This window comes from Oncorhynchus keta, chromosome 22 (genome assembly GCF_023373465.1).
Source record: "Oncorhynchus keta strain PuntledgeMale-10-30-2019 chromosome 22, Oket_V2, whole genome shotgun sequence".
NCBI classification, from domain to species: domain Eukaryota; kingdom Metazoa; phylum Chordata; class Actinopteri; order Salmoniformes; family Salmonidae; genus Oncorhynchus; species Oncorhynchus keta.
The window spans coordinates 34309444-34333879 of record NC_068442.1 but is presented as its reverse complement, the minus strand read 5'-3'; the positions used below and the strand labels follow the sequence as shown (position 1 = coordinate 34333879).

General features: G+C 44.2%; 1 protein-coding gene across 1 annotated transcript in view; it reads left to right on the top strand.

The window, feature by feature from the left end:
- The window catches only part of LOC118401379 (potassium/sodium hyperpolarization-activated cyclic nucleotide-gated channel 2-like), a 79927-nt gene that overhangs the window by 17310 nt on the left and 38181 nt on the right, over positions 1–24436 (top strand). Inside the window, exons 3-4 of the mRNA XM_035798839.2 lie at positions 8681–8842; positions 18400–18618. Of these exons, the coding sequence (XP_035654732.2) occupies positions 8681–8842; positions 18400–18618 (381 nt within the window). The remainder of the gene's footprint in view (positions 1–8680; positions 8843–18399; positions 18619–24436) is intronic.

Below are 24436 nucleotides of genomic sequence, written 5' to 3'. Positions count from 1 at the left end.
TGGGAGTGCATTCTGATGAAGATCAGCAAAGATAAGTGAAGATTTATAATGCTATTTATTTTGTTGACTCCACAATTTGGCGGGTAACTGTATGGCTTGCTTTTGTGGCTGAACCTGTTCTCAGATTATTAAATATTGTGCTTTTGCCAAACAGGTTTTTTGAAATCTGACACATCGGTTGCTTAAGAACAAGTTTATCTTTAGTTCAATGTAAACATGTATCTTTCATCAAAGTTTATGATGAGTATTTCTGTTATTTGATGTGGCTCTCTGCAATTTCTCTGGATGTTTTGGAGGCATTCCTGAACATGGCGCCAATGTAAACTGAGGTTTTTGGATATAAATATTAACTTGATCGAACAAAACATACATGTATTGTGTAACATTGAGTCCTGGGAGTGTCATCTGATGAAGATCGTCAAGGGTGAGTGATTAATATTATCTATATTTCTGCTTTTTGTGACACCTCTCTTTGGTTGGAAAATGGCTGAATGCTTTCTGTGACTAGTTGCTGACCTAACATAATGATATGTTCTGCTTTTCCCTGAAAAGCCTTTTTGATATCGGACACTGTGGTTGGATTAACGAGAAGTGTATATTTAAAATGGTGTAAAATACTTGTATGGTTGAGGAATTTTAATTATGAGATTTCTGTTGTTTTGAATTTGGCGCCCTGCAATTTCACTGGCTGTTGGCGAGGTGGGACGCTAGCGTCCCGAATGATCCCAGAGAGGTTAAACAATGTAAACTAAGCTGTGGTCCTATTACTACTCACACAATTTATATTTGGCACAAAATTAAAAAACAATGTAACTGGGAAACAAAATGGCATGCCCATACTGAAATATTACACAATAATGCTTTGCAATCTCGAGGGTGACCTTTTGCATCCCCACAATGGTGTAAATGTGCAATCCATACCCATGCCAATATCATGGACAGTAATGAACATCCCAAGATTTGAAAGATACATACACATTACCAGGCAACTCCTTTTTTCTATATTTACAACATACACTATATATACAAAAGGAAGTTTGACACTCCCTCAAATTCGTGGATTGGGCTATTTCAGCCACACCTGTTGCTGACAGGTGTATAAAATCAAGCACACAGCCATGCAATCTCCACTGCCTATCTGGCAGTCCAACGGACAAATCTGAGAACGCTGTCTGCCCAAATGCATAGTGCAAACTGTAAAGTTTGGTGGAGGAATTGGTGGTCTGGGGCTGTTTTTCATGGTTCAGGCTAGGCCCCTTAGTTCCAGTGAAGGGAAATCTTAATGCTACAACATACAATGACTTTCTAGATGATTCTGTGCATCCAACTTTGTGGCAACAGTTTGGGGAAGGTAATTTCCTGTTTCAGCATGACAATGTCCCTGTGCACAAAGCGAGGTCCATACAGAAATGGTTTGTCGAGATCGGTGTGGAAGAACTTGACTGGTCTGCATAGAGCCCTGACCTCAACCCCATTGAACACCTTTGGGATGAGTTGGAACACCAACTGCGAGCCAGACCTAATCGCCCAACATCACTGCCTGACCTCAGTAATTCTCTTGTGGCTGATTGGAAGCAAGTCCCTGCAGCACTGTTCCAACATCTAGTGGAAAGCCTTCTCTATAGTGTAAGCTTTTAAAGATGCAAAGTAGGGACCTACTTCATATTAATCCACATACTTTTGGTCATGTAGTGTAGGTAAACTATGCTGGCCTATGGAGTCCCTTGGGAAACCCAACTACCGAACCATCCAATGATGGGATTCATAAGTAGATTATCTGGGCTCCCGAAATTAATGAGCTCTTTAATATCAATCAATCAATCAAATGTATTTATAAAGCCCTTCTTACATCAGCTGATGTCACAAAGTGCTGTACAGAAACCCAGCTTAGAAGCACAGTGGCTAGGAAAAACTCCCTAGAAAGGCCAGAACCTTGGAAGAAACTGAGCGAGGAACCAGGCTATGAGGGGTGGCCAGTCCTCTTCTGGCTGTACTGGGTGGAGATTATAACAGAACATGGCCAAGATGTTCAAATGTTCATAGATGACCAGCAGGGTCAAATAATAATAATCACAGTGGTTGTCAAGGGTGCAACAGGTCAGCACCTCAGGAGTAAATGTCAATTGGCTTTTCATAGCCAATCTCTACCGCCCCTGCTGTCTCTAGAGAGTTGAAAACAGCTGGTCTGGGACAGGTAGTACATCTGGTGAAATGGTCAGGGTTCCATAGCCGCAGGCAGAACAGTTGAAACTGGAGCACCAGTACGGCCAGGTGGACTGGGGACAGCAAGGAGTCATCAGGCCAGGTAGTCTGGCATGATGACTCCAATATATAAACAACTTTTGGAAAGCTCATATTCTGAGCTAGCCATTAAAACCTCATATTCTGAGCTAGCCATTAAAGCCTCTTATGGCTTGGGGGCAGTATTGAGTAGCTTGGATGAATAAGGTGCCCAGAGTAAACTGCCTGCTACTCAGGACCAGAAGCTAAGATATGCATACTATTAGTAGATATGGCTAGGAAACACTCTGACGTTTCTAAAATTGTTTGAATGATGTCTGTGAGTATAACAGAACATATGGCAGGCAAAAAACCTGAGAAAAAATCCAACCAGGAAGTGGGAAATCTGAGGTTTGTAGTTTTTCAACTCTTTGCCTATCCAAGATACAGTGTAAATTTGGTCCAATTGCACTTCCTAAGGCTTCCACTAGATGTCAACAGTCTTTAGAACCTTGTTTCAGGTTTCTATTGTGAAGGAGGAGAGATTAAGAGCTGATTGAGTAAGGGGTCTGCCAGAAGGCCATGAGCTCAGTCAGGCGCGCTCCCGTGAGAGGTAGCTGCGTTCCATTGCATTTCTAAAGACAAAGGAATTCTCCGGTTGAAACATTATTGAAGATTTATGTTAAAAACATCCTAAAAATTGATTCTATACATCGTTTGACATGTTTCTACGAACTGTAATAGAATTGTTTTACTTTTCGTCTGGCCTGCGCGTCGTGAATTTGGATTTGTGAACTAAAGGTGCGAACAAAAAGGAGGTATTTGGACATAAATTATGGACTTTATCGAACAAATCAAACATTTATTGTGGAACTGGGATTCCTGGGAGTGCATTCTGATGAAGATCATCAAAGGTAAGTGAATATTTATAATGCTATTTATGACTTCTGTTGACTCCACAACATGGCGGATATCTGTATGGCTTGTTTTGGTCTCTGAGCGCTGTTCTCAGATTATAGCATGGTGTGCTTTTTCAGGAAAGCTTTTTTGAAATCTGACACAGAGGTTGCATTAAGGAATACACAGTATGGCTGAGGGTTTTGCAAAAAGTATTTTAATCATATTAATGAAATTGGAGCCAATACCCATATGTTCCAAGACAGACCAAGAGGTATGACCATTCTAGTCTATTGAAAGCTTTTTCTGCATCAAGAGATACAGCCCAAGGAACTGTTGTTTCTGATGAAGAATCTAAAATATGTAATAGTCGACAGAGGTTATCCGAGTATAAACACTTTATAACAAACCCGCTTGGTCTGTGTGGCCTAATTTGGGTAGGTCTCGAGACGACAGCATTTTGGAAAACAGTTTTTTATCTGTATTTGTCTAAGAACACTGGGTGGTATCCTTACCTTTCTTTCATAAAAGTGAAATTAGTGCTCTATTCACATCTCTCCCAAATGAACCTTTGTGAACTGCTATATTAATACTTTTGAGCAATAGTGGACCTAATTGATTCCAACATTTTAAAAAGACCTCAGGAAGAAATGCCGTCCCATCCAGGTGATTTGCCTTTATTCATGCTATCCAATCCCCTTTTTAATTCATTGAGAGAGATTTAGGCTCCCAGCAAGGTGGCTTCCTCTATTGAGAGAAGAAGAGTTCGTAATTATTTTATGAAGTACCTAGTCTGGCTTGGTGTGGATTTACAATCAGAGGTGTACAGTTCTTTATAGAAGCTTGAGAATCTTTGCTGATGAATTTGGGTTCTGTTCCAAATTCAATAGATTCAATCAGTTAATTGATCATTACTGCATAGCGTGTTGGCCAGTAAACAACTGGGATAATTACAATGGAAGTAATGGTTGAGTCTAACTTAATGGATGGCAAATTCTGCTCTCTGCCTGATCAATAAATATGTTCTGTCTTGACTTTGGAAAGAGTAATAGCTACCTGGTCTGAAAAGAGTTTTTTGAGAACGCTCTAATGCAGTTAACAACATTTGCATTATTTTTAATAAAACCTTTGGCAGCATCCCATAGTATCCAGGGGTCATCGACTTAATTTTTATTGATCATTATGAATTAATTTAGTCACATTTCAAATCGATCAAAGAATGTTTGATTCTGTAGAAATGAAATGTTGAAATGCCATCTTATGGCTCCTTTAGGAGATTCCGAAACGTGAAATTGTCAGTAGTAAGCGTAGTGAGAAAGATTTATGGCTAATAAGTAATAAGTGCACTGTTTTGATTCAGGATTATGTGCTCACCAGGCATCAATAAGGTTGTAATCAGAGAGTATATACTGGAGAGCCTTGGTTGTAGTTGGTCTTATTAAATTTGTTTTGAATGTCCAAAATGGAATTCATGCCTTTCTCAATAACCAGATGGAAGTCAGTTAATTCTAACAATATGCTGTTCAGAGAATCAAAAAACATAGGATCATATGAATTTGGAGTATACTCATTAATAAAGGCAATTTTCTTTCCATTATGGATACATTTAAGGAAATTGATTCTGCCTTCTTTGTCTTCGCCTCTACCCAAGAAAGTTTATTAATATCATTATGATTACAGCTTCAGTTTTGTTTGGGGCTGATGAAAAAGCAGCAGCTTGTAGAAATGACTATATAAGTGTTTTTGGAGCAGATGTGCTTCTTGGAGCATTGATTTATAAATATTGTTTCTCTTCAAACTGGAAACCACATATACTGAGGCCGCATTTATTGTAGCTGGGGATTTTAACAAAGCAAATTTGAGGAAAACGCTACCGAAGTTCTATCAACACATTGACTGTAGTAGCCGTGCTGGAAAAACACTCAACCACTAATATTCTCTATTCCGGGATACCGACAATGCCCTCCCCTGCCCTTCCTTCGGCAAATCAGATCACAGCTCCATTTTGCTCCTCCCTTCCTATAGGCAGAAACTCAAACAGGAAGTACCTGTGCTAAGGTCTATTCAATGCTGGTCTGACCAATCAGAATCCATGCTTCAAGATTGTTTTGATCATACGGACTGGGATATGTTCCGGGTAGCCTTGGATAATAACATTGATGTATACACAAACATGGTGACTGAGTTCATCAGGAAGTGTATAAGGGATGTTGTTCCAACTGTGACTATTAAAACCTACCCAAACCAGAAACCATGGATTGATGGCAGCATTCGTGCTAAACTGAAAGCGCAAACCACTGCATTTAACCATGGCAAGGTGACTGGGAATATGGTCAAATGCAAAGTGTGTAGTTATTCCCTCCATTAGGCAATCAAACAGGCAAACGCCAGTACAGAGACAAAGTGGAGTCGCAATGCCCGAATAGATCCACAGACGATGCAATCGCTATTGCACTGCACACTGCCCTACCCCATCTGGACAAAAGGAATACCAATGTAAGAATGCTGTTAATTGACTATAGCTCAGCCTTCAACACCATAGTACCCTCCAAGCTCATCATCGAGCTCTGGGCCCTGGGTCTGAACCCCGCCCTGTGCAACTGGGCCCAGGACTTTCTGACGGGCCGCCCCCAAGTGGTGAAGGTAGGAAACAACACCTCCCCTTCACTGACCCTCAACACTGGGGCCCCACAAGGGTGCATACTCAGCCCCCTCCTGTACTCCCTGTTCACCCATGACTGTGTGGCCACACATGTCTCCAACTCAATTATCAAGTTTGCAGATGACACAACCATAGTAGGCCTGATTACCAACAATGAAGAGACGATAATGGACTTCAGGAAAAAGCAGAGGGAGCACGTCTCTATCCACATTGGAAAGGTGGAAAGCTTTAATTTCCTCAGTGTACACATCACTGACCATCTGCAATGGTCCACCCACACAGACAGTTTAGCGAAGAAGGCCAAACAGCACCTCTTCAACCTCAGGAGGCTGAAGAAATTTGGCTTGGCCCCTAAGACCCTTTTACAGATGCACAATTGAAAGCATCCTGTTGGGCTGCCTCGTACGGCAACTGCACCGCATGCAACCAAAGGGTGGTGCACTCTGCCCAGCGCATCAATGGGGGCAGACTGCCTGCCCTCCAGGACACCCACAGCACCCGATGTCACAGGAAGGCCAAAAAGATCATCAAGGCACGGCCTGTTCACCCCACTATCATCCAGAAGGCGAGGTCAGTACAGGTGTATTAAAGCTGGTACCGAGACACTGAAAAACAGCTTCTATCTCAAGGCCATCATACTGTTAAATATCCATCACTAGCCAGCTACCACCCAGTTACTTAACCCTGCACCTTAGAGGTTGCTGTCCTATATACATAGATGTGGAATCACTGGTCACTTTAATGATGGAACACTAGTCACTTTAATAATGATTACATACTGCTTTATTCATTTCATATGTATATACTGTATTCTATTCTACTGTATATATTTCTTAATTCCATTATTTTACTTTTAGATTTGTGTGTTTTGTTGTGAATTCTTAGATATTACTGCACTTTTGGAGCTAGGAACACAAGCATCTCACTACACCCGCAATAACATTGCTAAATATGTGTATGTGACCAATAAAATTTGATTTGATTTTATGCCACTTTTCTGTTGATTTCGAAGAATAATGTGATAAATACCTTACAAATCTTTGAACTGTCCTACCTAGACCTGTTGATGTTTTGTGGTCATTTGATAATTAGAAAATAAATGATCAAGCATTTTAACCTTCAATCATGACTTGAAAAAAGTATTTAGTACACAATTATTATCATGGGGGGAAAAAAGTATTTTTATTTTTGCAAAACTATATATTTTTGTGTCCCTTGCTTGAGCATAGTACTTTGACATTTTGGAATGAGGAGTTTGTGGGTTGATAGGGTAGCCTAGTGGTTAGAGTGTTGGACTAGTAACCGGAAGGTTGCAAATTCAAACCCCCGAGCTGACAAGGTATTAATCTGTCGTTCTGCCCCTGAAACACCATAATAGTGTTTTTAAACTTTTCCCAGCCTCTGGCAAGGTGTTGCACATCTCCTGATTAGGTGGTGTGTGGTACCATTTCATGTTTCAGAACACCTCAGGGTGAATGTTTCAGTACACCTTAAATCTGTCCCAATACCCTCACAACCATGTGTTTCAAACCTCCAGCAAAGTTAAGGTGCTGTCTCCTTTAAGGTATTGGTAGCTCAGTTACCACTAGTTTTAGTGTTTTAGTGTTACATAAACACTACATTTTAACAGTGATAAGCCACTGCATTTATTTAGATATGTGTGCATTGCGGGTAAATTATACACAAGCAGAAACAGCTGTGCAGGCACTTTGAAAAACACCCACATACAGTACCACCCAAACACAGGAAACACAGGTGCCTCGGTAACACGGGGAGTTTGTTTTTAATTGTAGGGCTTTTGAGACAAAGCTGGAAAGAGGTGATACAAAAGGATGCGTGCTTGGCCTTTTTCACCACAGATATTCCAATACAGTCACTTGGAGAAACAGCAAAGGGATACATTCCAGCCTTCTGTTGTATATCAGAACAGGTTCTAATGTTGCATTCAGTTAAGCTTTAAACCCACGGGTTGGCGTGAATGAGGTCTTGTAAGATGACTGAATCGCCTGGCTCACACTCTGTTGGAGCTCTACATTGTAAACAACAGTCGGGAGCATCTCTTCTCTCCCCTGTCTTCGTAGAGGGGTGTTAATGGCCTAGTTACTATATAGGGCTCCTGTCTCAGGTGTGGTAGCCTTTTGGTCTTATGTTTTTGGGGGCTTAATTGGTTCTCCTGCAGGGCTTTTCTGGAACACACACGCATGCACACTTGCACGATAGGGAGACAGGCCCTTTGACCACAGCCAAAGGGCCACAGCTGAGAAGTGTTTACAAGGCTGTGACCACAACACCAGTGCATCACTCTGGGCTGGGTGTTCTAAACACACTCACCATAATAGGACAAGCATTGGTCTTGGAGAGGGAAGGAAAGGGGAGGGGAGGGAGGGAGGGAGGGAGGGAGAGGAGGAGGGGTGGGTGGAGGAAGGGAAGGAAGGAAGGGAGAATGAGGGAGGATAGCTGTCTTATGTCTGATTGATTGAGATTTTTGACATTCCACACTTACTGTATCTCTCTTGATCATGTTCATATCAACAGAGCTATTAGTGCCTGATGAGTGCAGGAAATTAGTGTCATCATCGCAGAAGTTATTTGGTGTGCTTCATTTCTCAAGGTAACTTACGAAAATGCAACAGCTGTGTGTTCAGAAAAGCAACTGTGCATAATCGGTATCGGCAAACTTACTTACTGAATTTCGATAACTAATCCAATCATGAATCCAAATCCTGTCCATATCCTGTTGTAACCAGATAATGCAAATAATGTAATCTGGCTCCATCTTTTTACATTTTTTATCATGTGTTCATTGTCTTGGTTAACGTAAGCTAAATCCATGTGAAATGGTGAATGAATAAGGTGTTACACACCACTGACTGTCCTCTCTTTCTGTCCCTCTCGTGACAGATCTTCCATATGACCTATGACCTGGCCAGTGCAGTGATGCGTATCTTCAACCTGATTGGTATGATGTTGCTGCTGTGTCACTGGGATGGCTGTTTGCAGTTCCTGGTTCCCATGCTGCAGGATTTCCCCCAGGACTGCTGGGTCTCCCTTAACAAGATGGTGGTAAGTGCTGCTAAGTGCTGCTAATCATGATGTCAGTGATCTTCAGGTCAGAAAGTGGCGCTCGCGAAAGAGGCCCAAGTTCTTGAGTTGGAATTCAGAGTTGGAATACCGCTCAAATCGATTTTCCCAGTCTGAGTTCTCAGTTGTTTTGAATGCACTGAAGTTAGATATCGAGGATTTCCGAGTTCCCCTTTCCCAGTTGTTTTGAACGCGGCATTAATACAGACTCTAGAGCGGGAGTGTCAAACAAATGTCCCCTGAGGGCCGCATTCTGTCTTCAATGAGGTCCGGAGGGCTGCACTGAAAATAGGTTACATTTCCTCGCGGTCCAAATGCTAAACATAGTCCTGTATCAATCGTTTTTTGAATTTTCGCTCACTGAAAGTCTAGCTTTCATTTCTGTGATTATTGTGAGCTGGACACAGTCAAGAGACTGTATGAATTTAAGTCCACTATAATTTATACAATTTCGATTTGGTTTTAGTAATTTAAAAGTATACTGGGTTTTGTTTCCCCCTCTGGCTGTGTGTTTGGCAACCCTGCTCTAGATTTTAGATCCATTCCGTACTCTAGGGCCCTGTTACCGTACACCAGACTGGACACACTGGACACACGTTTGGTATTTTATGTTAATGTTTGCATCTACAAAAGTATGATGTGTTACATTTTCACTGGCTACTGAAGACAGAAGGTTACGTAGGAGCTGCGGCAATTTTAGCATATAAATATTGGTGGGGCAAAAAATATATATATTGGGGTGTGCATGCCAGCAAAATCACTACACAACACAACACTAAACAATACATGAATCACACTATAACGGTGACAAACGGTACCCACAAACTGTTAGGACCAACATAAAGCTGTCCCAACAGCAGTACCAACAGCAGTCCCAAAACTTTACCACTGCTACACCTGGCTATCAGCAGAGCCTTGTCCGCTTGCCCTGCGGTAGCAGAGAGAACAGTCTATGACTAGGGTGGCTGGAGTCTTTGACACCGCCTCGTATAGAGGTCCTGGATGGCAGGAAGCTTGGCCCCAGTGATGTACTGGGCTGTTTGCACTACCCTCTGTCGTGCCTTGCAGTCAGAGGCTGAACAGTTGCCATAACAGGCAGTGATGCAACGAGTCAGGATGCTCTCGATGGTTCAGCTGTAGAACCTTTTGAGGATCTGAGGACCCATGCCAAATCTTTTCAGTCTCCTGAGGGGGAATAGGTTTTGTCGTGCCCTCTTCACAACTGTCTTGGTGTGCTCGGACCATGTTAGTTTGTTGGTGATGTGGACACCAAGGAACTTGAAGCTCTCAACCTGCTCCACTGCAGCCCCGTCGATGAGAATGGGGGCATGCTCGGTCCTCTTTTTCCTGTAGTCCAGAATCATCTCCTTTGTCTTGATCACGCAGAGGGAGAGGTTGTTGTCCTGGCACCACACAGCTAGGTCTCTAACCTCCTCCCTATAGGATGTCTCATTATTGTCAGTGATCAGGCCTACCACTGTTGTGTCATTGGCAAAACTTGATGATGGTGTTGGAGTCGTCCCTGGCCGTGCAGTCATTAGTGAACAGGGAGTACAGGAGTCGACTGAGCACGCACCCTTGAGGGGCCCCTGTGTTGAGGATCAGCGTGTCGGATGTGTTGTTACCTACCTTTACCACCTGGGGGCGGCCCTATTTGTGGGTGAGTCCCAGAAAGAGGGCCAATTATTTACAAATTCTACCTATTGGGAGGGGCAGAAAACAGTTTTCAGCCAGCGTTTGAGTTGTGAGACTCTGCTGTAGAGCTCATCACTCCCCCTAACTGGTAAGGGGCCAGAGACAATTACTCGATGACGACACATCTTACTGGCTGATTTACACGCTGAAGCTATGTTGCGCTTGGTGACCTCTGACTGTTTCATCCTAACATCTTTGGTGCCGACGTGGATAACAATATCCCTATAGTCTCTACACTCGCCAGTTTTAGCTTTAGCCAGCACCATCTTCAAGTTAGCCTTAACGTCGGTAGCCCTGCCCCCTGGTAAACAATGTATGATCGCTGGATGATTCGTTTTAAGTCTAATACTGCGGGTAATGGAGTCGCCGATGACTAGGGTTTTCAATTGGTCAGAGCTAATGGTGGGAGGCTTCGGCGTCCCAGACCCCGTAATGGGAGGAGTAGAGACCAGAGAAGGCTCGGCCTCTGACTCCGACTCGCTGCTTAATGGGGAGAACCGGTTGAAAGTTTCTGTCGGCTGAATGAGCACCGGTTGAGCATTCCAACAGCATTTCCTTCCATAAGCTATGAGAAAGTTATCCGGCTGCAGGGACTGTGCGAGGGGATTTATCATACTATCTGTACTTACTGGTGGCACAGACAGACTCTGTTTCATCCTTTCCTACACTTGAACATAGCCTTATTTTTATTATAGCATATTGGATGACTATCATTCATATCCCACTAGCCCAGCTCAATGTAACATCGATAGGTTTAGGCTACTACATGATACTAAAAATTTCCCAGTACCCATCAAGAGATTGCTACAACCTAGCCTATGAATGAAAGTTTGCAACGTGGGTGCACAGGTCATGATAATTTTTTGTAATCAAGGTGACAGACAGTGACACATTCAATACCGGATTGCACACTCTTGCCTGCATCTAGGTTATAATCATTAGTCCAACTGTTGCAAATGAGAGTTTCTATTGGACAAATTCAGGTATGTTTATCTCCGTTTGGATTGCTTCCATTAAGAAACGTTTTTCAACGATGAATACACCCCTGATCACGTGCAAACACAGATCACTTTCATAGCAGCCACTTACAAACAGCTTGTTGTATATATAATTCCTTCTCACATCTATCTATGTTCTCTCCTCCTTTCACCTTTTCCTTTCACTTGTGGACCAGACGTGTTTAGATAATTTACCTAAACACATCAGCTGTCTGTGACCAGGCGAAAAAACATTTGCAACCTGCATATCATGACTGCTAACCACTACACACAGCCTACATCATTGTCACGTCATAGTCAACATAGCTAGTAGAAGTAACGCGTTAGTAAACCAGCTACAATCATGCAGCACAGTGTACACTCAGCTGCAAGCAATTTAGCGGTTAAACTGGTGGAAGAGTTCTAGTGTTGGATTGCCATAGTCAGCTAGCTAACATAGCATCCCTTTCTGTTTGATCCAGGTGTTTGAGTAAGCTAAACTAGCTTGCAGCATTCGATGCTAGCTAAGAAGGTGAAAGTGAAGTGAAGAAAATCTACACTATGAAATATAGCTAGCTCTCTCTCTCGCTTCTCCTTAATTTTGGAAGAAATTAATTTGTTCAAAACTGTTGTCTTTCTCCCTATTTGAGTCAACTACTCATCACATTTTATGAACTGCAGCGCTAGCAAGATGTAGCTTATGCTTTCAGTACTAGATAAATTCTCTGAAGCTTTGATTGGGTGGACAACATGTCAGTTCATGCTGCAAGAGCTCTGAGAGGTTGGAGGACGTCCTCCGGAAGTTGTCATAATTACTGTGTAAGTCTATGGAAGAGGGTGAGAACCATGAGCCTCCTAGGTTTTGTATTGAAGTCAATGTACCCAGAGGAGGATAGAAGTTAGTTGTCCTCTGGCTACACCATGGTGCTACCCTACAGAATGCTGCTGAGGATACTGTAGACCTTCATTGCAAAACAGTGTGTTTTATTTGGTGATGTGAATATATTTAGTATATATAGCTATCCTGGGAGATTCTGTAAATCTGCTTTTAGTTTTTTCGCGCCTTCCTTGTTGAATAATCTCCAAGGCTCTCTAAAATGTGACGAATTGGTGACTCTAAGGCAATTGAAATGGCTGACTGAGGACCTTTTTACTGAAGAATGTGTTTGTTTTCTATGATTGTGTTTAGAGTTCAGTGTATTGATGTGAAGATTAATGTCTATATTAATGTGTGTTGATGTGACTCGGAATATTGATGTGTATCGTGTATTGATGTGTGTACAGGAATCTGTAAAAGGGACCTTGGTCTCAGCTTGACACCGTGCCAAAATTAAGGTTAAATTAAAAAAAGACATAGAAAACACACACACGAACACACGCATCTCGGTCCCTTTACGTTGCTCAGAGCTGGGCTCTCTCTCTGTGTGTACTCCGCGCCAGTTTCCCTGAGAACAGTTGTCCCGGTGATCAGTTGCAGCCTCAGAGCAGGCATCTTCTAGCAATCAAGGTCATCATCTCTCCAGAGGCGAATGGCTTCAAATGAAAGACGCAGCGTTAAATGATCCATCTCCATGTCACTAGAGACTTGTTCACTTTGAGTGGCTGCCTGACTACTCACTGCATCCCGCTCCCCTACACGGCAAGCTCTGCAACCTCCATGCTGCTCAGAGAACAGAGAGAAATACACACACCTTTTTGTTTTATGCCTTCCCCAAGCCATAGCCCTAACTTTAACCACTTGGACCTAAACTTAACCCTTTGAGTTCTTGTTGTAGACTCAGGTGTGAGAGGCTTTCTGCCGACTAGCTTTAGGCCCGGTGGGAGAGAATTGCCAGAAGGTCTCTCCATCAAACAGTCAGTCATCATGTTAGTATGCGTTACCTGACCCTCCCTGATCTGACCATTGACACAGACTGTTCTGCTATAAGCCAGGATTTAAGTTTACAGCAGGCTGATCAAATTAAATAAAATAAAAAATGTCCCCTCTGTTATGTAAGTCAGGGCCAGGTGCTTTCATCTGATGTACCGTATACTGTATAGGTCTTAGATCAATGGAATTATAATACATCCCTAGATCTGGGTAGAGTAATCCGAATCCCTTGCCAGGGATCATCCGGTTAGAGGACGCAGAACAGCCATGGGAAATACAATTACTCATATGAATGACATATGCACTTACACATGCGTGCGCACGTGTGCATGCACACACACACACACACAAAGTATACTTGACTGATGTGTGTGTTATATCACTGTCTCTTTATCTTTAACCCCTGCAGCATCAGACAAGAACACACACACACACACACACACACACACACACACACACACACACACACACACACACACACACACACACACACACACACACACACACACACACACACACACACACACACACACACACACACACACACACACACACACACACCATACTGATAGATTTAAAAAAAATTGGGGCTTCATCTTCCATTAGATGGATGTGTGTGTTTCCTCGCACATAGTGTATGTGTGTGCATGAATGTGCGTGTTTATTTCCATCTCAGAGCTTTGTGAGGGGCTGCTGCTGGTGTTTGCCTGGCAGGCACACTCTGTAGGCAGCATGCTGATAGACCAGAGAGAGTCAGAGAGAGAGAGCAACCTTGGGAAAATCCTCTGCATTATCATTAACAGACTCGCACATTTCCTCAATTAAAACAATGTACTGAGCAAATGTCAAACTGGCTTTTTACAAAAATACCTTACAACAGACCACTTATTCACCCTGCACAACCCCCTAATTGACAAACAAACCAAAACAAAGGTAAAGTCTTCTTATGCTTTGTTGATTTCAAAAAAGCTTTTGACTCAATTTGGCTTGAGGGTCTGCTGTACAAATTGATGGAAAGTGGTGTTGGTGGAAAAACATCCAACATTATAAAACCCACGTACACAAACATCAAGTATGCAGTTAAAATTGGCAAACAAACACACATATTTCTTTCCGCAGGGCCGTGGGGTGAGACAGGGATGCAGCTTAAACTTCACCCTCTTCAATGTATATATCAATGAATTGGCGAGGACACTAGAACTGCAGCTCCCATCCTCACCCTACTAGAATCTGAAGTCAAGTGTCTACTGTTTGCTGATCATCTGGTGCTTCTGTCCCCAACCAAGGAGGGCCCACAGCAGCACCTACAGCTTCTGCACAGATTATGTCAGATCTGGGCCCTGACAGTAAGACAAAAATCGTGGTGTTCCAAAAAAGGTCAAGTTGCCAGGACCACAAATACAAATGCCATCTAGACACTGTTGCCCTGGAGCACACAAAAACGATACATACCTTGGTCTAAACATCAGCGCCACACATAACTTCCACAAAGCTGTGAACGATCGTAGAGACAAGGCAAGAAGGGTCTACTATGCCATCAAAAGGAACATAAAATTTGACCTACCAATTAGGGTCAGGCTAAAAATACTTGAATCATTTATAGAACCCATTGCCCTTTATGGTTGTGAGGTCAGGGGTCCACTCACCAACCAAGAATGGGACAAACACCAAATTGAGACTGCATGTAGAATTCTGCAAAAATATCCTCTGTGTACAACGTAAAACACCAAATAATGAACGCAGAGCAGAATTAGGCCGATATCCGTTAATGATCAAAATCCAGAAAAGAGACGATAAATTCTACAACCACCTAAAAGGAAGCGATTCCCAAACCTTCCATAACAAAACCATCACCTACAGAAATATTAATCTGGATAAGAGTCCCCTAAGCAAGCTGGTCCTGGAGAATATAACACAATTAGACCCAGCCAAATCATGAGAAAACTAAAAGATAATTACTTGACACATTGGAAAGAATTAAGAAAAAAACTGACCAAACTAACTGACCAAGCTAGAATGCTATTATCAAACTAGAATGCAATTATCAAACTAGAATGCTATTATCAAACTAGAATGCTACTAGAAAACAAACCCAATTGTTATAAACTCCCATATCTATTGAGTGAAATACCAGGGTGTGCCATCACAGCATCAAGATTTGTGACCTGTTGCCACAAGAAAAGTGCAACCAGAGAAGAACAACACCGTTGTAAATACAACCCATATTTATGTTTATTTATTTTCCCTTTTTTACTTGAACTATTTGCACATATGACATTTGTAATGTCTTTATTGTTTCTGAACTTTTGTGAGTGTAATGTTTACTGTTAATTTGTATTGTTTATTCCACTTTTGTTTATTGTTTAGTTCTCTTGCTTTGGCAACGTTAACATATGTTTCCCATTCCAATAAAGCCTGTAAATTGATTTGAGAGAGAGAGAGAGAGCTCTGCCTCTGTCACACACCCAAGGCATTGGGACCAGGTCGGGGGCTGAAGCTGCCCCTAGCACAGAGAGAGAGAGAGCTCTGCCTCTGTCACACACCCAAGGCGTTGGGACCAGGTCAGGGGCTGAAGCTGCCCCTAGCACAGAGAGAGAGAGAGCTCTGCCTCTGTCACACACCCAAGGCGTTGGGACCAGGTCGGGGGCTGAAGCTGCCCCTAGCACAGAGAGAGAGAGAGCTCTGCCTCTGTCACACACCCAAGGCGTTGGGACCAGGTCGGGGGCTGAAGCTGCCCCTAGCACAGAGAGAGAGAGAGCTCTGCCTCTGTCACACACCCAAGGCGTTGGGACCAGGTCGGGGGCTGAAGCTGCCCCTAGCACAGAGAGAGAGAGAGCTCTGCCTCTGTCACACACCCAAGGCGTTGGGACCAGGTCAGGGGCTGAAGCTGCCCACAGCACAGAGAGAGAGCTCTGCCTCTGTCACACACCCAAGGCGTTGGGACCAGGTCGGGGGCTGAAGCTGCCCCTAGCACAGAGAGAGAGAGCTCTGCCTCTGTCACACACCCAAGGCGTTGGGACCAGGTCGGGGCTGAAGCTGCCCCTAGCACAGAGAGAGAGAGAGCTCTGCCTCTGTCACACACCCAAGGCGTTGGGACCAGGTCGGGGGCTGAAGCTGCCCCTAGCACAGAGAGAGAGAGAGCTCTGCCTCTGTCACACACCCAAGGCGTTGGGACCAGGTCAGGGGCTGAAGCTGCCCCTAGCACAGAGAGAGAGAGCTCTGCCTCTGTCACACACCCAAGGCGTTGGGACCAGGTCGGGGGCTGAAGCTGCCCCTAGCACAGAGAGAGAGAGAGCTCTGCCTCTGTCACACACCCAAGGCGTTGGGACCAGGTCGGGGGCTGAAGCTGCCCCTAGCACAGAGAGAGAGAGAGCTCTGCCTCTGTCACACACCCAAGGCGTTGGGACCAGGTCGGGGGCTGAAGCTGCCCCTAGCACAGAGAGAGAGAGCTCTGCCTCTGTCACACACCCAAGGCGTTGGGACCAGGTCGGGGGCTGAAGCTGCCCCTAGCACAGAGAGAGAGAGCTCTGCCTCTGTCACACACCCAAGGCGTTGGGACCAGGTCGGGGCTGAAGCTGCCCCTAGCACAGAGAGAGAGAGCTCTGCCTCTGTCACACACCCAAGGCGTTGGGACCAGGTCAGGGGCTGAAGCTGCCCCTAGCACAGAGAGAGAGAGCTCTGCCTCTGTCACACACCCAAGGCGTTGGGACCAGGTCGGGGGCTGAAGCTGCCCCTAGCACAGAGAGAGAGAGAGCTCTGCCTCTGTCACACACCCAAGGCGTTGGGACCAGGTCGGGGCTGAAGCTGCCCATAGCACAGAGAGAGAGAGAGAGCTCTGCCTCTGTCACACACCCAAGGCGTTGGGACCAGGTCGGGGGCTGAAGCTGCCCCTAGTACAGAGAGAGAGAGCTCTGCCTCTGTCACACACCCAAGGCGTTGGGACCAGGTCGGGGGCTGAAGCTGCCCATAGCACAGAGAGAGAGAGAGCTCTGCCTCTGTCACACACCCAAGGCGTTGGGACCAGGTCGGGGGCTGAAGCTGCCCCTAGCACAGAGAGAGAGAGAGCTCTGCCTCTGTCACACACCCAAGGCGTTGGGACCAGGTCGGGGGCTGAAGCTGCCCCTAGCACAGAGAGAGAGAGGAAGGGCCATATGAGCACACATGCATACACATCCGTTGGCAGTGCTGAGTGCCCCCAAGATCAGCACCTATCTATCACCGTCCCGTTATTTCCTTCCATCCACGTCCCTCTGTCACATTTTAAAACAATCTGATGCCTCCCTCACATTTCCCTTTATTTCCCCCTGAACCATTTCCCAACAAAATATTTTTTAATGGAATGCAAATGGGGTCGAATGAAATTCAAAATGGATACAATCCAATCCAGAAGTAGTCAATCAATGACAGTTGGGACTGCTCTCTTTGGCTCTGCTTTGTACAGCCAGGACAGTCTAACTCCGAACCAACAGTCCTACAATTAGCTGAGTAGAAGCAGTGACATCACTCTAAAGGATTACACCCGTAGCCAGGCAGCGTTTCTTAGTCATTGTTGCTGTTGGCGGGCTGAGGAGAGAGTGTTTAACATTTCTCTAGTCTCACTGTATAGACAAATCAAAGGCAGAGTGGCTCCTCATTAGAGCCCAGTCTGATGTGGCCTTCTACACCTGAACCAACAGCACTGTGCTGGAGTGATTAGGCCTTCAACAAGCAGCTAGCTTGCACAATGGAGTCATAATGTCTTAGCTACTACAGAAGTGGGATTGCAGCTTTCTTTCACACACTTTCTTTTATTGCCTCTCTCTCTATCTCCATCTTTCTCTCTCTGTCTTCCCACTATCTTTTCATTTCTCACTGAAGCCTTAGAATTTGAGAGTTTTAGGTTGACCGTAGTCTTGTTTCGGCACAGTAATATTGAAAATGTGGTGTTATTGCAGTGTTACTCTTTCTCTATAATGCACTCTTTTGTAATAGAAACCCTGCTCTTTCTCTCCCAACAGAATGACTCGTGGAGCGAGCTGTACTCCTTTGCCCTGTTCAAAGCCATGAGTCACATGCTGTGTATCGGTTATGGGCGCCAAGCCCCAGAGAGCATGTCTGATATCTGGTTGACCATGCTCAGTATGATCGTGGGAGCCACCTGCTACGCCATGTTCATCGGCCACGCCACCGCCCTTATCCAGTCCCTGGACTCATCCCGGCGCCAGTACCAGGAGAAGGTAGGTACACCTTCCAACTCATCCCAGGCCGTCAATGAGGTCTAAGACATTTAACAAAAAAAGAATTATTTTTAGTGAACCTTTATTTAACTAGGCAAGTCAGTTAATAAGAACAAATTCTTATTTACAATGGCGGCCTACCCCGGCCAAACCCGGAGGATGCTGGGCCAATTTACAATGACCAGGAGAAAATTCAGGGCCATAGACATATAACTATGGCCTGGAGTTTTCCCTGGTTAAGTCACAAACTCAGGAAAATTCCTGTCACTGCCAGTGTCACTCAGTCTCAGTGTCCTCACAGATCATCAAAGCACGTGGTCATGTCTCTTAAGAAGGAGAACATTGCTCTATAAGGATATTGCTTCTTAGATCCTCTGTGATCTGGCAGTGTGTTATTCAGTCCGTAGCAGCACGTCCCCCTGGGTCGCAGTAATTGGTCCGGCTTTGTTGTCTAATTGCAGCATCTGGCTAATGTTGAGAACAAAGGAGCACAGATGAGAACAGTACCTCCAACTCTGCTTCTGTCATCTACTGTTTGGCTCCTCTTGTCTCTTGTTCCTGGCCCTCTCAAACGTAGTTTTTAAAATGATCTTGGAGAGATAATCATCTTGTTTTCTGGGTCACAATACAGTATCAGGGAGCAACAAGGGGAAATAAGGAGTTTATACAGTATTCAGTATTTTTGGTTAAGATTTAAAGATGTTATCGCAGGTGTAGAGGAATTGTTGTGTTTCTAGCTCCTATAGTGCAGTAATACAGTTGCCTTCAGAAAGTATTCACACTTGAACTTTGCTACATTTTGTTATTACAAAGTGGGATTAAAATGTATTTAATTGTAATTTGTTGTCAACGATATACACAAAATACTCTTATCAAAGTGGAAGAAAAATTCAAACATCTGTAAAAATATATATGTATAAAAATAAAGATGAAAAATAAAGCACTAATATACACTACATGACCAAACGTATGTGGACACCTGTTCATCGAACAGCTCATTCCCAAATCATGGGCATTAATATGGAGTTGGTCCCCCTTTGCTGCTATAACAACAACTCTTCTGGAAGGCTTTCCACTTGATGTTGGACCATTGCTACAGGGACTTGCTTCCATTCAGCCACAATCATTAGTAAGGTCGGGCACTGATGTTGGGCGATTAGGCCTGGCTCGCAGTTGGTGTTCCAATTCATCCCAAAGGTGTTCGATGGGCTTGAGGTCAGGGCTCTGTGCAGGCCAGTCAAGTTCTTCCACACCGATCTCAACAAACTATTTCTGTATGGACTTCGCTTTGTGCATGGGGGCATTGTCATGCTGAAACAGGAAAGCGCCTTCCCCAAAGTTGGAAGCACAGAATTGTTTAGAATGTAATTTTATGCTGTAACATTAAGATTTCCCTTCACTGGAACTAAGGAGCCTAGCCCAAACCATAAAAAACAGCCCCAGACCATTAATCCTCCTCCACCAAACTTTACAGTTGGCACTATATATTTGAGCAGGTAGCATTCTCCTGGCCTATCCCAAACCCAGATTGGTCTGTTGAACAGCCAGAAGCGTGATTCATCACTCCAGAGTCCAATGGCGGCCAGCTTAACACCAGTCCTGCCAACGCTTGGCATTGCACATGGTGATCTTAGGCTTGTGTGCAGCTACTCGGCCATGGAAACCCCTTTCATGAAGTTCACGACGAACAGTTCTTGTGTTGACCTTGCTTCCAGAGACAGTTTGGAACTCGGTAGTGAGTGTTGTAACCAAGGACAGGTGATTTTTATGCGCTTCAGCGCTCGGCGGTCCGTTCTGTGAGCTTGTGTGGCATACCAATTCACGTCTGAGCCGTTGTTGCTCCTAGACATTTCCACTTCACAATAACAGCACTTACTGTACAGTAGACCGGGGCAGCTCTAGCAAGGCAGAAATTTGATGAACTGACTTGTTGGAAAGGTGGCAAACTATGACGGTGCCACGCTGAAAGTCACTGAGCTCTTCAGTAAGGCCATTCTACTGCCATTGATTGTCTATGGAGACTGTATGGCTGTGTGCTGGATTTTGGTTAGCAGATGTTAATGCGAGTGTATCGAAATGCTTGTGCTTCTAGTTCCGACAATGCAGTAATAACCAACGAGTAATTTAACTAACAATTCCACAACTACTACCTTATACACACAAGTGTGAAAGGATAAAGAATATGTACATAAAGATATATGAATGAGTGATGGTACAGAACGGCATAAGCAAGATGCAGTAGATGGTATCGAGTACAGTATATACATATGAGATGAGTAATATAGGGTATGTAAACAAAGTGGCAGAGTTTAAAGTGGCTAGTGATACATGTATTACATAAAGATGCAGTAGATGATATAGAGTACAGTATATAAATATACATATGAGATGAGTAATGTAGGGTATGTAAACATTATATTAAGTGGCATTGTTTAAAGTGGCTAGTGATATATTTAACATAAATTCCCATTATTAAATTGGCTGGAGTTGAGTCAGTGTGTTGGCAGCAGCCACTCAATGTTAGTGGTGGCTGTTTAACAGTCTGATGGCCTTGAGATAGAAGCTGTTTTTCAGTCTCTCGGTCCCTGCTTTGATGCAGCTGTACTGACCTCGCCTTCTGGACGATAGTGGGGTGAACAGGCAGTGGCTCGGGTGGTTGTTGTCCTTGATGATCTTTATGGCCTTCCTGTGACATCGGGTGGTGCAGGTGTCCAGGAGGGCAGGTAGTTTGCCCCCGGTGATGCATTGTGCAGACCTCACTACCCTCTGGAGAGCCTTACGGTTGTGGGCGGAGCAGGTTGCCATACCAGGCGGTGATACAGCCCAACAGGATGCTCTCGATTGTGCATCTGTAGAAGTTTGTGAGTGCTTTTGGTGACAAGCCAAATTTCTTCAGCCTCCTGAGGTTGAAGAGGCGCTGCTGCGCCTTCTTCACAACGCTGTCTATATGGGTGGACCAATTCAGTTTGTCCGTGATGTGTACGCCGAGGAACTTAAAACTTACTACCCTCTCCACTACTGTCCTGTCGATGTGGATAGGGGGGTGCTCCCTCTGCTGTTTCCTGAAGTCCACAATCATCGCCTTTGTTTTGTTGACGTTGAGTGTGAGGTTATTTTCTTGACACCACACTCCGAGGGCCCTCACCTCCTCCCTGTAGGCCGTCTCGTCGTCGTTGGTAATCAAGCCTACCACTGTGGTGTCGTCCGCAAACTTGATGATTGAGTTGGAGGTCTGCATGGCCACGCAGTGTGGGTGAACAGGGAGTAAAGGAGAGGGCTCAGAACGCACCCTTGTGGGGCCCTAGTGTTGAGGATCAACGGGTGGAGATGTTTTTACCTACCCTCACCACCTGGGGGTGGCCCGTCAGGAAGTCCAGCACCCAGTTGTACAGGGCGGGGTGAGTTTGGAGGGTACTATGGTGTTAAATGCTGAGCTGCTGAGCTGCGCAGAAGTTAGAATAACAATGATCCAGGGTTTTACCAGCCCTGGTTGCGATATGCTGATAGAATTTAGGGAGTCTTGTTTTCAGATTATTCTTGTTAAAATCCCCAGCTACAATGAATCAACCTCAGGATATGTGGTTTCCAGTTTACATAGTCAAATAAAGTTTGTTCAGGGCCATCGATGTGTCGTCTTGGGGGGGAATATATGGCTGTGATTATAATAGAAGAGAATTCCCTTGGTAGATAATGCGGTCAACATTGGATTGTGAGGAATTCTAAGTCAGGTGAACAGAAGGACTTGAGTTCCTGTATGTTGTTATGATCACACCACGTCTCGTTAATCATAAGGCATACCCCCCCCCCTCTTCTCACCAGAAAGATGCTTGTTTCTGTCGTCGTGATGTGTGAAGAAACCAGCTGGCTGCACCGACTCAGATAGAGTCTCTCGAGTGAGCCATGTTTCCGTGAAGCAAAGAACGTTACAGTCTCTGATGTCTCTCTGGAATGCTACCCTTGCTCGGATTTCATCAACCTTGTTGTCAAGAGACTGGACATTGGCGAGTAGTATGCTAGGGAGTGGTGCGCGATGTGCCTGTCTCCGGAGCCTGACCAGAAGACCGCTTCGTTTGCCCCTTTTATGATGTCGTTGTTTTGGGTTGCCAGCTGGGATCCGATCCATTGTCCTGGATGGAAGGCAGAAAACAGGATCCACTTCGGGAAAGTCATATTCCTGGTAGTAATGATGGTGAATTGACGTTGCTCTTATATTCAGTAGTTCCTCCTGACTGTATTTAATGAAACCTAAGATTACCTGTGGTACCAATGTAAGAAATAACGCGTAAAAAACTAAATACTGCATAGTTTCCTAGGAAAGCGAAGAGAGGCGGCCATCTCTGTCGGCGCCGGAAGTTTCCTTCCTATCTGGCAACTGAGTTACAGTAGGCAGGGCGCCTATATTTTTGTAGTGACTGGGTGTATTGATACACCATCCAAAGTGTAATTAATAACTTCATCATGCTCAGAGGGATATTCAATGTTTGCTTTTTTATTTTGACCCATCTACCAATAGGTGCCCTTTTATTTGTATTATTTGAAAAAACATTTTTACATTTAATTTGAACTCTCTATGGTATGGTGTTGCCCTCAGGCAACAAACAACCTTTTTGGACCTCACACCGCCCACACCGCCATTTTTTAAATAAAAAAAATTATATATAATATCACACAACATGTCTGTGTCCAATGAAATGAGGAGCTGAAGTGGGTATGGCCTTTTGTCTAGGGGTGGAGCAGTCCTTTCAGGAAGCAAAGCCACATGGGACACAGTGCCCCCAATTGGTAAGATAAAATCACTTTTTAACATGTTTATATTTCAATAACTGTATATGAAAAAGTATGAGTATGTAAAGAAGTATTTGTGACTGTTTAAAGACATTTGGTTTTCATTTGTATATCAAAACTGTGTTTTTTGGTTCATTGCCTCAGGGAAACATTGTGCAGTTAGACCACTTTTGTCCAGGCAATATCATGCTAAAGTGTGGAGATGTGCTTAGATGCATATTTATGACCATAGCCAATGTTTTTACTTTACTATCTACTGATATTTACTGGAAATGGACACAAGAACATTGTATGGGCGGAAGGAACATGAGCGAGCAGTTAGGGTCATTCCCTCTGACAGTGAGCTTGAGGAGATTGACAATAAAGACAGTGAGCTTGAAGAAAGTCAGGAAGAGTGGATCCCCGAATCCAGTTTGAGAGACAGTTAGGAGGTCAGGGGTCAGTTAGGGGTCAGTCAGCAAAGTAACGTGTGTGTGCACGTGTGTGTGTGGTGTGTGTGTTTGTTTGCATGCGTGTCAGTGGATGAAGAAGGGTATATGACACATTCAAATGTGTGCTTTCTGCTTTCAAGGAGAATACCTGTCTGTTGACAATGAGACTGAGTCTGAGGATGAAGATGTAGCAGAGATTGATGTTCCACACCTACCCCGGTGGAGAACACTCCACATTGCATACTTCAATGCTTACCCAGAATGTCAGGGCTTGCTTTCAAGATCTGATGATATCATGTCCCCCCTCCAGTACTTCAAGTTGTTTTTCTCTAAAGACATTCTGTAAGATATTGTAGGGTAGTCAAATCTATATGTGATACAATGTAACGCAAACAATCCCCTTAACCTCACTACAAAATAATTGGAGCAGTTTCTGGGTATTGTGGTGTACATGTCATTGTTTGGTTTACCAGGCACCCACATGTTTTGGAACGAAGCCTGCCGAGTGTCCCAAGTAGCTGACACCATGATACTGAATAGATGGGAGGCCATCAAAATCCCTGCACTTCAGTAACAGTGAAGAGAGACAGAAGGAAAATATT